Raw genomic sequence first — 14,762 nt, forward strand, 5'->3', positions numbered from 1 at the left:
ACTCCGGTGAGCAATTTATTTGCTGAGGTGATGAAAACTGCCTGGGCAGGAAAAGGGGGAATGGAAGAAAAAGCAAAGAACGGATGGCCTCAAAGGGAAGATGCATGTGAAATACAAATGTGTCCCACATGTCCCCAGGACTGGGACAAATCTGGGCTGGGGTCTGCACTCCAGAGAGTCGGGGTCACCCCCTGCACCTCCTCTGTGGGTGGGAGCTGGTGTGTGCAGAGCTGCCCCATCCCCGAGCTGGGTGTCTGTGACACCCTAAATAACCGAGGGACAGGAGAGGGACACGCAGGGTCTGCAGCACCAGGGTGCAGACAAAGGCGTGAACAAGCACGGAGGGAACAGGGACACGCACCAAAGGACAGGGAGAACTGCATTTCCAGCAGCCCGTGTGGTTGGGACGGGCCTGGGGACAAGCACATTGTCACTCGCAGCTCCATAAACCCCACCAGGCTCTGTTTACACAACAGAGAATGTTTCAGTTGTTTTATGGAGCTGGATAGGAACAGCACAGGGACCAAGGGGCCAGGGCCAGGCTGAGCAATGCCTGCCCGGCACCTGCTCTCCCCTCACAGCCCATAAAGACATTTTATTTTAAATGTGACACAGATTTTATAGCGCAATTCTGCAGCAGCACCTTTCACCCAGGTACAAACAGCGCGGGCAAAGCTGCTCCTCGGGGACGTCTTCCCGCCTGTCACTAATCCCTGGGTGAGAGTTCCTGAGCTGACTTTACACACTCAGAAATGATGGCCAGGAGCAACCCTGCAATTAAAACCAGTTTCAGCAGCCCGTGAGGAGGAAAACTCCGTGAGTGCCAAGCCTGGTGCGGCAGCCGTGCCAGGGCAGGGACAACACATGGCACCAATCTCTGCCCATGGCAGCAAGGACTGATTGTCCTTTGTCCCATCCCAGCCCTGGACATCCTGATGGGACCAAATCCCACTGCACTGGTGGGAGAAAAGTCGTCTTCCATGGGGACGTGCTGCCAGAGCACTGTGGCAGAGGGATGGCACTCGGTGTGATTTAAGCTGTGACTGTTCAGGCACAATCCTCCACTCAGCTATTTAAGAAAGATAAGATTAAAACAAATCAGGATTTAGACCATTCTTGCAAATCCAGCCTCTTTTCTCTGGTGCCCCAGAGAATCATGCCTTAATCCCATTATGGAGAAGTTTGGGGATAGTTTCACCTCACAGACTCCATGACCAGTGCATTTTTATCTGCTCAGACTTTTCAGGATGCTCTACCTGCTTTGATTCACACTTAATTACTAAAAATTAGGTTTTTTCAGAGCATGAGGGAGGGTGGGGGTGCATGTACCAGCATGAGGAGGGCTAACCCTCCGTGCTGCTCCAAAATCCAGGCGGCAAAGCAATGCCAAGTCAAGCACGGTGGGGAAAGCAGGAGAGATCCAGTTTGATGTCTGCCTTATCAGTCTTATTTTTATTGCACCGAAGGTATAAGAGCAAAATATTGATTGTGATGATAAAGAGATGAAAGTGTCAAGAAGGAATAGGCACACAAGTTACTCAGGCGATTGGAAGCCGCCTTGGTTGTATTTAACAGGCATTTGCCATTAAAGAAAAACGCCTGTTTTTATTTAAATAGCCTCGGGCAAATTTCTCACTAAACCAACTTTCCCACGCCAGCCCAGTGCTCTAACTCTGGTTTTTGGCAAATTTTTTCCTGAGCTGTCAAGGCAAAATATATATAAGAATGCTGGTCTCACTTAGGTTTTTTTCCAGCCCCTGGAGACATGAAAATAATTTACAGATGTGCATTACCTGTTTATATTTGTATTAAGTTTTGCTTAACGGACATGATTTTCTTAGCTTGCAGTAACAAAAAAATATTCCCAGAGTTTCACTCATTTAATTTTAACTTATTAAAACTTTTAAACATGTGTGGAGGTTTCATGTTTTTAAATCACTAATCACATGGACAGTTGCCAAGGTTTCTATTAAAGCCTTTTACAAACACTATTTTTAAAAGGACCTAAAATCCCATTATTTTTAACCCCTGAAGACCACTCAAAAGAAAAAATTTCTTTAGATTTATGTCTTATTCACCTCTTATTGCAAAAAGATTTATGCTCAGTGCTGACTTCTGCCTTCCTCCCTTTTTTACTTTTGCTGGTAGGAGTCTCTGGAGGAGGCGTGTGGGAGAAGGAAACTTGAGGAGGTTCCCCACAAGGATCTTGCAGCAGATCCCTCAGTACCAGGGGAAGGATGGAACCAGATTAAAGCGGGACATCTCGCAGCAGCGCCTGGCTGGAGGAGCCATCCTCGTGTTCAGGCTTCCATGGGAAACCACAGAGGACCTTTTAGCTCCCTCCCAGCAGAGCTTTTTCCCCAAGCAGAGCCCCAGAGCTGTGGGGTCACAGAGCCCCGGGGTGATGGCAATAAATAGATGTATTTGACCTCCTGTGCTCGGGGGACGAGGCGACGCGGCTGCGCGGCCGCACGCCCGGTCCGCCTGTGTTTATGCTGTGGACACCACACAGACCCTTCCAGCCACGGAGGAAACCCAGGGCCAGGGCTCTCTCCTGGCTTCCCACGTGCCTTTCCAGTCCAGCACCTCCAGGAGCAGCCTGGGACACACGGTTATCCGGTGTCTCCACCGCCCTGCACATCCCTCAGCATCACCAGCTCTCCATCCTCAGATGGCACATCCCTTCCTCTTTCCCAGGTGTGGCACCCTGAGTGCCCCGTGTCCCCTGGCATGCCCATGATGATCCAGAGGGGCAGGGGGGGGTCTCTCCCAAGTCTCAGGGATCAAGTCCCAGAGCGCAGCTGAGCTGAATGCACGGTGCTTTCTGCACATGGGGAACAAGCCCGGGCAAAGCTTCGGCCGGCATTTCCAGGCAGGTGGAGCTGAGATGCTCCCTGCTCCAGGGGCTCTGATGGAGAGGAGGAAAGGGGAGAGATGGAGAAAGAGCACAGAATCTCCATCTCCAAGGATGGCCAAGTGGAGAAACCTCAGGCTGTCCTCACACCTCCAGATGAGGCTGAGGATGGTGACAAGGTTGTGGTGGCACAGCTGGGGTCACATCCCACTGCCCAGTTGTTGTCACCATACGTGTGTCTGCATGGAGGATAGAACAGGCAGCACCCATGTTTTGGAATTATTCCAGGCTCAAGCTACCAGTGGACCCTGAGTGGCACCACAGAGAGCCCAGGGCACTGCTTTAGAGCCCAGAGAGGGGAAGGCAGGAGGAGCAGGGAAGGAGGGAGCCGCGGGAGCGAGGTACCGCTGCAGGGCTCACGCCTTTGATCTGGTGAGCAGACTCTGCCCTTCGGTTTGTTTAATTGTTTCACACTTGCTCTGGAAATAGTTTACAACAGGAAGCAGTGGGATAACAGCAGGGCTGGCATGGGATGGGATGAGCCCGGGGGCTGGTGGAGAGGTACCCTGAGATGAGAGACACAGATGACCACGGTGTCACCTCCCTCCCATTAACCCGTTGCCAACCCTTCTTCCCCTTCCTCTTTCCCAAGCTTTCAGCCAGATGCTGGCAGCCATCCCTCCATGTCCTCACGTTTAGAGCTGTAAAAGCACCATCCAATACCCTCCAACAGCCTTGAGGTAGACACAAGAGTCCAATGGGATTTGAGTACCCACATCCCATGAAGAGTTGGTACCCCAAATTCTCCACACTGAGTTTTTGCTCCCCACTTTTGCAGGCACTGCAGCCTCACTGAGCAGGACTGGCCCCCAAAGCCTCATGAGGAAACATCATTTTTAAGTACCCTCACACGGGCTGCTCCCATTAGTGGTGCTCTGTGGGTACAGCCCTGAGCACCCCCTGCAGCCACTGCTTGCAGGAGACACCCACAAACACTGGATTAAGGGCTTCAACCTGTCCTGGGCTCAGGGCCTGGATGGATTTCAGGTGGGGCATTCCAGCTTGGTTTTCCAGGCTTGATTGTGGCCCAGTGGCAACTGGGGCAGGAGTGGGGCTCTGGGGATGAGGTCACGGGGACCCCCTGTCACCACTGCTCTAATAGCAACCTGCACACGTGTGGGGGTTGTGGGGCTGCCCCTGGGTTTGGCTTCCCCGCTTCTCCCAGAGTGTTTGTTTATTTGTGGATGTGGTGCACGGGGCTGGCCAGGCTCTGCCTGGGAGTTCATGAGTTCACAGCACAAAACAAACAACATCCGACCCAGCTGCAGCACCTGCGGGGGAGCTGGGTGGGAAACGGCTCCACGTACCTGTGCACACCTGAGTCCTGCTGGGGGTCAGAAGGGGAACCCCACACTGCGCTTCCCAGCACCCAGGGGTGGTCAGTCCGTGTCCTGGTCCCCCCGTACAGCCACCCCATTGCCGTGTGTCCCATGGTTTGTGTGCCCCAGGTCCTTGCAGGGACACACCATGGGACGGGCTGGGCCTGAGGTCTCCTGTGGTCACTCAGTGGCTACTGCGGTCCCGGGGACTGTGCAGGAACTGGGGGGGCTGTGCAGGGACTGGGGGGCTGCACTGGGGAAGCTGTGCAAGAACTCCACTGAGACCATGGAGGAGCTACACTGGGATTATGAAGGGTGTGCATGGGGGAGGGCTGCGTTAATACTGGGGTGGGGGCTGAACTGGGGGTGCACTAGAGAAATGTGGGACTGCTTGTGGGGGCTGCATGGAGGTGTCCAGAGCTCTGCTGAGGCTCTGTAGTGGTTGCACGTGAGAACTGTGCTGGAGCTGCACTGGGAATGGGGGGCTGCCCTGCGGAGTTTGGGGGACTGCAGGGGGAGGCTGCACCGGGGGTGAGCGGTGGCTGCACGGAGAGAAGGAGCTGCACCCGCTGCATCCGCGTCTGCTCGCGGGGGGCTGCACCGGGGGTGTCCGGTGGCTGCACAGAGGGACGCGGCCACCCCGGGGCTGCCCGTAGGGTCTGAGCGGACCCCGCAGCCCCACTCGGGGACCCTCCGTGGCGGGAAGGGGGTTCCCAGCGGCGGCCCCCCGGGCTGGGCAGGGAGGAGCGTCTCTCCCGTCCCGTCCCATCCCCTCCCGTCCCGTGGCGCCCGGCCCGCCCCGCACCGTCCCGTCCCGCCCCCCGCCGCCCGGCCCGGCCCGCCGGGGCTGAGCAGCCGCGGGAGGCGCCGCGTTCGGAGTCGCTGCGCTCGGGCGCGCTGTGTTTGGGGCTCCCGGCGGGGCGGCGCGGACCCGCACAGGCACCGGCTTGGCTCGGCTCGGCTCGGCCGAGGCCCCGCGGATCTATGCGGCTGTGAGCGGCGGGAGCAGAGCGGGATGGAGCGGCTCCTGGCGCCCGGCCTCCTGGTGCTCCTGCTGCCCGCCCTGACGCGAGGTGAGGGCCGCCGCCGCGGGCCCCGCACCGGCCGCCCCGCAGGAAGTTTGCCGGGAGCGGGGCCGGGAGCGGCGGGCACCGGAGCCCAGCGGGGCACGGCGGGCACCGGAGCTCGGCGCCGTCGGGGGGTCCGGGCCGGGAGGTTCCCGTGGGAACCGGGACTCGGCTTCTGCGGCGGGACCGGAGCGCGGCGCCCTCGGGGGGGTTCCGGGCGCGGGGTCCTCGTGGGAACCGGGACTGGGCTCGGCTCTTGCGGGAGAACCGGAGCTCGTTGCCGGCGGGAGAAGCGGGACCGGAACCGTGTTGGGAGAGCGGGGCTGAGCCCCGCGGGGGTGGCCGGAGCTCGGGGGAGCCGGGGCCGGGACGGCGCGGGAGAGCGCGGCGGGGCCGGGGCTCGGTGCCCCGAAGGAGGCGCTCGGGGCCACCGGGAGCCGGAGCTGGGTGCCCGGGGCTGCCGGGGGAGCGGCGCACTCTGCCGTCGGGGGGAGCGGAGCTCGCTGCCGGGGGAGCCGGGGCTCGGCCCGGCGGAGGGGCGCGCAGGGCGGCCGCGCTCCTGCTGCTTGTTCTGCGAGAGCTTTTGACCGTTTTGCAAATTTTTCTCGGTTTCCTGTTTCTTGAAAGTCGGGGCCCCCCGGGCCCCCCCCCCTCCGGGGCGGGTCCGGGGGTTTCGCCGCAAAGCGCTGCGCGACCGTCGGGGGCAGCGGGTCGGGGCACGGGAAAAGAGCCCCTAAAGCGGCCGGGGGTGCGGGACGGAGTGGGGAGCAGCCCACCCCGGGGGGGTCGGGACCCTGCAGTGCCCTTCTCCCCCGGGACCCAGCTAGTAGCCCCCTCCGGAGAGCCCTGAGAGGATTTTGGGGAGCGAAGGCAGCGGTGCTGCTCCCACAGCAGGGCTGGGAAGCCGTCGGAGGCGAAGTTAGCAGAAAGTTGTGCCCGGCCGGAGCGGTCCCCAGCAGCGCAGTCCGTGTGCCGTGGAACACGGAGCCCCCGCGGGGTGACGCCGGGCTGCGTGGGCTCGGAGCCCATCCAGGGCAGGATCTGGGTTGTGGCGGTGGCGGTGCGAAGCTGCAGTCGCTCAGTGTGAAACTGGCCCGGCTGCACACGCGTGTCGCAGAACCAGTTACCGTGAAGAGCGAGCGGGCAGAGAAGGGGAAGAGCGAGCCGGGGTGGAAATCGGAAGCGATTCTGGTACTTTCAGCGAGTTGCTGTGGTAACTCTGCAGAATTTGGCTCTGAGGGCCAGACAATGAAACCTTTACTCACAGCAAGTTATGACGGGCGACTCATTTCGTTACCGAGCTCGTGGTAACTAATGGGCCCCGGGCTGGATGTTTTTTCCCAAATGGCATTTGTCAGTCTAGGGCCTGATCTGGGGTTTCTCTCTGTCAGTCCTCCTGCTGGAGGAGCAGGCACAGCCTACCCTCAAACCCACCCTGGGTTTATTTTTAGGTGAGCCTCTCAGTGCAGGGGCCACACAGTCCCTGTCCCGTCCATCACCCTGCGGGTGAGGGCTGCCAGGTGCTGGACCACACCAGGCTGTGCAGGCACAGGGGGTCTGGGCGTCTCAGTGAGCCTGTCCCCAGCCCAGGTGACACCAGGGGATGCAGCCCCCCTGCTGCCACCAGGGCCCTGAGCTGTGGCTAATGCTGTCCCTCTGTTTGCAGGTTTACGGTGCTCGCAGCTTGCCGAATCCTGCCTCAACGGGGGCAAGTGTGAAACTTTTCCCAACGGGACGGAGGTGTGCCAGTAAGTATGGAACAGCCAGAGGATTTTCATCTCCCCCGACCAAAGTTATTGACATGCATGTTGACTTTGCTTTGAAGGCTCTGGATTTAATAGGGCAAGATGCGTTTTCTTTCCTTGAGTGGCAAGAATAACCTGCTTGTGTAGGAGTCACCGCGAGTTTGGCAGGATCGGGGCTTTGTTCCTGGCTGGGTGGAAAAACATGGGCAAAGGGCCATGTTTTGCTGGTGTTAGCCTATGCAGACTGCCCTGCTGATGGAGCAGGAGGTAGGGCCAGCCTGCAGCGCTCCTTGGACCGTCGGGCGGGGATGGAGGCTGTCTGTCTGTCTGTTTTCCAGCTACTCCCTCCTGGCCCCGAAGCATTGCCTTTCAGTCCCTTGCACACCAGGGTGACCGGTACATCTTCAGTAAACACTCAGGAGAGGTTCCATGGCATGGCTCTGGCTGCTGGAGCTGCCCCAGTGGTGTCCGTGGGCTGATGAGGCACTGCCAGGGGAGCAGGGCACCTCCTCCTGCAGCTCTGCCAGTGCTGGTGCCAAGCTGTGGTCTAGCCTGGCGTTCCTGGTGGGACCTGGCACCCAGACTGGGTCTTTCTCCAAGCTGATTGTGGGGGAACGGATGTGTAAAGCGTTGGGACTCTTTGAAGGACCAACCGACCCACCGCAGCGATGGCCGATTCACTCCAGGCTCCCAGGGAACAATAACCAAGAGAAATGAATAAGACTCCAGCTCCCTTTTTAAAACTATTCCATAAAAGAAATGTGAATGGGCAAGGCTCTGTTTTCCGGCCAGATTTCCCCTCTGCCTGTTGAACATGGCCTGAGCTGCGAGCAGGCGGGGAGACGTTCCCACCCACCCCAAATTTCCAAATAGGAAGTCCTCGGCGGAGGAACCTGAAGGCATTTCCAATCCCAACCTGTTGAATGGCAGTTTCCCTTGACAATGTGTGTTGCTTTTTTGCAAATCCGCCTGGGTGCCGTTACTCTGCCCAGTAGCCGGGCACCTCCCGCCCCTTCTCCAAGCTGAGCCCCCCAACCCTTTGGTGCAAATAAATCAGCAAATCAATCAGGCACATGAGCAATTTAATGGACAAAGGCTGGGTCCCTTTGTGAGGCACTAATGAATGCACGCCACTTTTTTTTGCACAGAAGCCCTTACCAACGCTTGACGCTCTAAATCTTGTTTTCTTTCATTCAAAGAGCGACAGCTGGGATTCGGTCGAAATTCGGCAGCTATTGTTAAGGGAGGCAGATTAATGCTGTGTGACTAATCATGTATGGCTTCCCAGAATGCCCAACCCTCCACCCCCTCCCCAACCTTACACCCCTCCTTTTCCTTGTGGTCATTCTTTCCTTTTTTTCTTAAGTCTCTGCAACTCCTGATTTACATTTCATGTGCAGATGGTGATGGAATCTAATTAGATCTGATGTGTGCGAGCTCTATTTGGAGAAGCCTCCAAAGTAGGCTCGGGGTGGGTTGTTTTTTTTTTTTTTTGAGAGAAAAAGTTAACTTTAAAGAAGTTCTTGGTTGCTGGCTGTGAATAACCACTTCTCTCTTGGCTGCGGATGCCTTGTGAGCGGGTGTGAGTTATTTTTGCAGGAGCACAAGGTGCGTGCTCTGGGTGTGTTAAAGCTCTTGTCCCGTGCAGGGCGATGGGGGCAGATACTGGAGGTACAGCCAGACTGAAGGAGGTGCAACTTCCCAAGTTACCTGATAGCGACTCGCAGAATCCTGGTTTTTCACTTTGTTTGAATATCTCTTGACGAGGAGCTTTGCTTCCAAGCTTCTTAAACAAAGCAGAGCCAAGAGCACAAGATACCAGACGCAGAAAAGCTTGGCACTGCCCTTTGGCGCCTGCGTGAAATGCACCATTTTGGCTGCTGGCCACATCTCTGCTCGGCCTGGCACTTAACAAAGTTTGGCCATAAAGCCCCTTTGTGCTGCCCCCACAAATCCAATTAGAAAGTGGAGTGAAATAAATAGTGTACGAGGGGGATGCTGCTCCAGAGGACGAGTGTCCTGGCGTTTGTGGCGGGACAGAGCTCGTTGGGTTACGTGGAGCCAACTCTGATAACTCCAAGCCCAGGTTATCAGCCCTGCTACGGAAGGGAAACCGCCAGTGCAAGACCAGGAGCTTTCTCTGCTTTTTATTATTTTACAAGGATAGTTTGTAAAGCTCCAGGTGCCTTATCTTGCTTGTCCCTTTGCCAGGCGGTGCAGGGCACGCAGGGCTTTAATTGAATGGAGGGACCAAGCATGGGATTGGAGGGATTGAGACAGAAGCACCCTAATTAGGCTCCTTTGGAGCTGCTTTCCATCTTGGCAGGGTAATCCGGGTCTTTCAGCGCAGGCAGAGCAGCAGCAGTTTTGTGGGTCTTGCACAGACCCCAGCTGAAGGCTCTGGGTGTTTTTGTCCCAGAGCTGGAGCTTTAAAAGGTCCAGGCTGGAGTTGGTGGCTGCTGCGGGGCTTGGTGGGAGGTTCCGTGCTGCTGGGAGCTGTGACATTCCAGAAAAGGCCCTTGCCTTGGACTAAGGCATTTTCCCAGACTAAATGAGAAGGTTTTTCCAAGAGGTCGTTTTTGACTTCTAGTGATAGCTCCTAATTAGACTGTTGGATAACCCTGGTTTTGACTGGCATCCCTGCAAATGAGTCGGGCTGATTTTAGCTCCCTGTGCCATGTGACATTTATTCCCAGGACCTCCCTTGCTCCGCTAGTTAAAAGCAGATGGCATTGAAAGAGGGCTGAGCTTCCAGCCCTGCTCCACCAGCCTCTCACCATTAAAGCCAGAGGAGCTGTGCCTGGGTTCTCCTCTTGCTCAGAGAAGCAGAAGAGATGGTGGAGGGAAAGAATAAGTTAAATTAATCACTGGGCTTGTGCTGAAAAGGGGGAAAAGTCGGTTTGCTAAAGTACTTCCTCTGTTTATGAATCAGCACAGCGTTGTCGTTCAGCCAGGGCAGTGGCTCCTGAGCTGGTGCCCGTTGCCACCACCAGCTTCCACGGGCAGCGGGCCAGAAACATGGGAAGAAACGTTCTGAAGGGGACCGTAGCGGGAAGAGGTGATTATTTTAGCTCAAAACTCTTTCAGGAGACAACCAGGAAGGCAGAGGAGTGATGTGAGCCCCGCGAGCTTCTGTGCCCTTCAAGTTATTCAACTGCTCAGTCATTGTTATCTCATTGTAAAGGGCGGAAGTTTCCTTCTGGTTTGGTTTTTCTCATGTGCTTTAAACCCAACGTTATTTCCATGAAATAATAACAAAGAAAAAATGCAGTCTCGGTGCTGGAGAGGAAGAGGGTGGAGTGTTGAACAATCAACCAGAGGAAGCTCTTAAAGAAGTAGACGAGCAGTGATTCAGCCATGTTGAGAACTCTTGTTGGCTCTTTCAAGTCTGATCTCATTCTCGGAAAGAACAAGGTGGAAATGGGTAAGAGGGGAGATTAAAAATACCAAAGTGTCACCTGTTGCGGATTCCAGTGGAATAGAAACTGAAGCCCAGCTGCTGAGGTCATTGGGACAGCAGTGGGGGTGTTAGCTCTTGTCTAAGAGAATCTCTTTGTGTCTCTGCTCTCTGCAAGGTGTCTCAATGGTTATCAGTTGTCTCAGGTGGTCCCACTCACTTCTGCTCTGTGTCCTTGCGATTTTATTGCTTGGGCTGAAGTTGTTTTGCTTGGTTTTTCTCGTGGCTTGGATGCCTGTGGTGGCCAGAGGGTTGTCCTGTGTGACGAGCGTGGGATGTGTTTGAGAGGAGATCTCTCAGCAGGTGCCACAGCAGAGAGGTGAGCAGATGCAGAGGGGATCAGGAGCTCACAGAATGGTTTGGGTCAGAAAGGACCTTTAAAGGTCATCTGCAGCGAGCAGGGACATCTTCAATTTCCATGGTCTCGTGGTGTGAGCAGTGCACGGGGCTCTGCTCCCTGGGGCTGGAGGTCACTCACTCCGTGGTGTGGGGTATGTTTTATTCCACCAAAATCTCTTCCATCTCAACACCTGACTCGCTGTCTTCCTTCCTGCTGGCAGCCACAACACGTCCATTTGTTCCAGATGATACCTCACACCTGGCCTCACCTCCCAGGCTATTATTGTTTATTGTATGTAGCATGAGGGTGACACGTATAAGTCACTGCTAGACCAGGCTATTCACCAATTAAGGGCTCGGACAACATAATCAGGAGGCTGTTAGCAAGTTTTAAAATAACATTGTTTGGAAATTAACCTGCTTTTTCCAAGCCTGGAGGTGTGGTGACCCTCGTTTTGCTCGTGTTGGTTGGTGTCCCAAGTGGTGGCAGCGTGTGTACATGAGTGGAATGTGAATTTTATAGAGCATCAGCGTGTTTAACGAGGGAGTAGCCCCAGGGTGCACTCAGGGAGAGCTGGTGAGCTCTGGATCTGGATGGAGACTTCTCTGTGGTTAACGTGCTGCCAGGTGAAGGTTTTGCACCATGTGTTGGGGCTGCAGAGTGGAAGAGCCTCTGGGGTATAACTTAAGCCCCCCTGGGAAAGCAGACCTGCTGTGGGGTCTTGGTTGAGTCCTGCCTTCTTCCCAGTGGCCAAGAAGGTACTCAGGATCCCCTGCTGCACTCAGGGCTGTGTGCAGGCATCCTTGAGGACCTGCCTGGGATTGGGCAGCACCAAGGGGCACTTGGGCTGCTCACTCACCACTCCCCAAGCTGGGCTACCCTGCAGCTCTGCTTTGTGTTCAGAGTTAGAAACACCAGCAGTCTGGGGAAGTGATGGTTTGGGATGATTCCAGTTTCTTCCCAAATGGTGTTTTCATCTCACTGCGTGCCCCTGGCACAGGGTGCTGAGCCCCATGCCTGAAGGGTGGTGCTATCCCCCCATCCCAGCAGCTGTGCCCAAATCCCATCAGTCCCTGATGCTGCCTTGCTGCAGGGTGCCCTCATGAGCCCGGGTTTGCTGCAGCCAGAGTTCTGGAATAAGGACGGAAATGCTGCTCTGGGGTCAAGGGGAAATGCTGGATTTTGGATTTCTCGGGTCTCTGAGTGTGGAGGCACCCAGGGGCAGAGAGCTGTGAGGGTCAGGCCCTGCTGACTGGACTGCAGAGCAGAGCTCCTGTGTGTGATGTTGGGAAGTCTTTGCAGCACCTGCTGGTGCCAGTGACACCAGACCATGGCAGCTCCCCAGGACAGTTAGAGATGCCCAGCTGGGAACTCCCCGGGGTTTAACACCTGGGTTGTGCTGGTAGAGCAGCTCAGTGCTGCTTCCAGCTGAGCATCTGGCCAGGTGTGATGGTGCCTGTCCAGGTGTGAACCTGGACACCCACATCTGGACTCTGCCTTCCTCTCGTGCACATCTGGTGGGTCAGGTCCTCTCCTGTCACCTCCTCGTGCTGGCAGGTCCCCCATGGGCAGGTCTGTGGTTGGGGTTTCCACATATCTCAACAATTTGCTGGTGCTTGATAGGGTGATCATGGAATTGTGGAATAGCTGGGGTTGGAAAGGACCTTAAAGGTCTCGTTCCACCCCCTACCATGGGCAGGGACACCTTCCACTAACCCAGGCTGCTCCAAACCCTGTCCAGCCTGGCCTGGGACACTTCCAGGGATCCAAGGGCAACCACAGCTGGAGGTTCCCACTGGTAAATGCAGTGCTGGGTGTGAGAGATGCAGGAATAAAACCTCTCTGAGGTGTTTGGAATGGGGGAGAGATGTTTGGCTGGGCTGTATGGGGAGCTCTGCCCCCAAAAAGATTATTTTCAGTTGGAAGGAACCTACCATGATCACTGAGTCCAACTCATGCCTACCACATGCAGCAGAGCTCATGCTGTGCTTAAAGCCAGCCATACCCGAAATCAGTTCTGTTGGGAATCCCAGATCACCCTGAGCTGGAAAGGCCACACAAGGATCATTGAGTCCAACTCTTGGCCCTGCACAGAACAAACCCAAAATCCCAGTGTGTGCCATGGGAGCAGGATGCTGGTGAGCTCAGGGTGTGCCTCCCTCACACAGCAGTAATTAATGTCTGCTTTAAGCTCTCACCCATCACGTCCTCCCCTTCCCCCCGTGGCAGCCTGGAGTTAATATTGGAAAAGCCAGTTAAACAGTTAATGTTTAGGCCATGGTTATTAGGCTCTTGCACATTTCCAGCAAAGGGAGCCGAGTCGCATTTTAATGGGAAACTTTCATGCTCAGTCAAGTTGCAAAAATTTATTTGCGCCGAAGTAATTTTCTTTTAACAAGTTTTCACCCTAATTCCCTTCCCCAAAACCTGGATTTAATGGTATTTATATGGGAAATGGATTTATTAAGTTTTAATGATGCTATAACGTTGCCCTTATTTAATAGAAGGGGCACCCTGCAGGCAAGTGGCCAGCGGTGGTGGGCTGGGAGGGCTGGGTGCCACAGGGGCACCCAGGGGTGGGGAACCTGTGGCTTTGGGCTTGATTTAAAGTCACCATGGCTGAGAGTGGCAGTGCCAGCTTTGCTTCTCCCCTCTGGGCTGTGCATGATCTGTTGTCAGGCCGGAGTTTGGCATCCTCCTCATCCTCTGTGGTGTGATGTGATGCTCCCTGCGCCTGTCACACCTGTCCCCAAGAGGAGCATGGCAAGGAGCCCTTGGCACTGTGGCTTTTGGCTTTGTCAGTGGGGTGATGGGGACCTCAAGGGCCCTGCTGGCATCACTGCTTGGGGATGGAGCATTTGTGAGTGTCCCGTGGTTTATTTTAAGGAATTTTCTGCTGTCAGCGAGCAGCCATGGAGGAGAGCATGTCCCCAGCACTCCCACCCTGCTGGAGCATCCCTGCTTGGGGGGAACAGGATGAGACCCTCCCAAAGGCACTCCTGGCTGGTTAACCCATGGGATGGCTCCTCTGGAGCAGGTGGAGGAATGTGCCTGTCCCTGGGATGCTTTGGGGCGGGCTGGGAGAGTGACCCCACGGGGGAGCAGCAGGGAGGGGGGGGCTGTCCCCGGCCCCCAGCCCCTATTAAAATGTTAGACACAGACCTCCAAGTCAAAAGGCAGGGCGACAGACGGCCCTTTCACAGGGCCTGCTGCTCCCCACAAAAGGGGGGTTTCCAGGGGAGGGGGGCAGGAATGCGGGCTGCGGCCGGAGGGCAGAGCCGCCACCATTGTCCCTGCTCCCTCGGCGAGGGCGTCATGTTGACACAGGGATTTCTGCCGGCAAAAGGTGTCGGAGGCAGAGGCTTCCCTCCCTCTCTCGCCGTTTCCTTGGTTAAACTCGGCAGCAGCAGAAATCCCGGGATACAGACCCCAGGAGTGACACCCGTCTGCTCTCGGGGCCTTAAGCACATGGTTTCCAAGTGGGCGAGAGTTTTGTTGCTAATATCTATTTTTGGGAGTTTTGCTTGCAAAGGGCAAAAGGGCAGCAGCTCCATGGCTGTGAGGTTGAGGGGAGCTGGATCCATCCCTGCCTGGCCATTGCCACCTCTGCCCACTCCCCATCCCGCTGAAACATCCCCAGCAGGAATTTCTTTGGCTTTCGGTTGGCTTTGTGCCACGGGGCACCCGTGTGCTCTGCAAAACCCCCCTCTCCTCCTTGTTTATAAATATCAGGGCTAAATTTAGCTTGTTTAAACTTTTGGTGGCTGTTCAGATCCTAATCGTAGGTTTGAAGTTCAGGATCAGACGAGTGGGATGGTGGGGTCACGAGTGGGAGTTTTCCATATTTGGCTCTGGGGCAGCGTGGTGTTTAGCCAAAACTCGGTTTGAGGGGGAAAGGGGAAAAAAGAGGGAGTCCATCA

At 55.9% G+C, this 14,762-nt stretch overlaps 1 protein-coding gene across 2 annotated transcripts in view; it reads left to right on the plus strand.

Moving 5' to 3' along the window:
- Window positions 1-5,088: 5,088 nt before the first annotated feature.
- The window catches only part of NOTCH1 (notch receptor 1), a 41,731-nt gene continuing 32,057 nt past the window's right edge, over window positions 5,089-14,762 (plus strand). For both annotated transcript variants that reach the window (XM_041406419.1, XM_041406421.1), the window contains exons 1-2: window positions 5,089-5,306; window positions 6,967-7,048. In XM_041406419.1, coding sequence (XP_041262353.1) covers window positions 5,249-5,306; window positions 6,967-7,048 — 140 coding nt within the window. In that variant the 5' untranslated portion in view covers window positions 5,089-5,248. The remainder of the gene's footprint in view (window positions 5,307-6,966; window positions 7,049-14,762) is intronic.

Source organism: Onychostruthus taczanowskii, unplaced genomic scaffold (genome assembly GCF_017590055.1).
Source record: "Onychostruthus taczanowskii isolate IOZ18803 unplaced genomic scaffold, ASM1759005v1 scaffold25, whole genome shotgun sequence".
Taxonomy (NCBI): Eukaryota; Metazoa; Chordata; class Aves; order Passeriformes; family Passeridae; genus Onychostruthus; species Onychostruthus taczanowskii.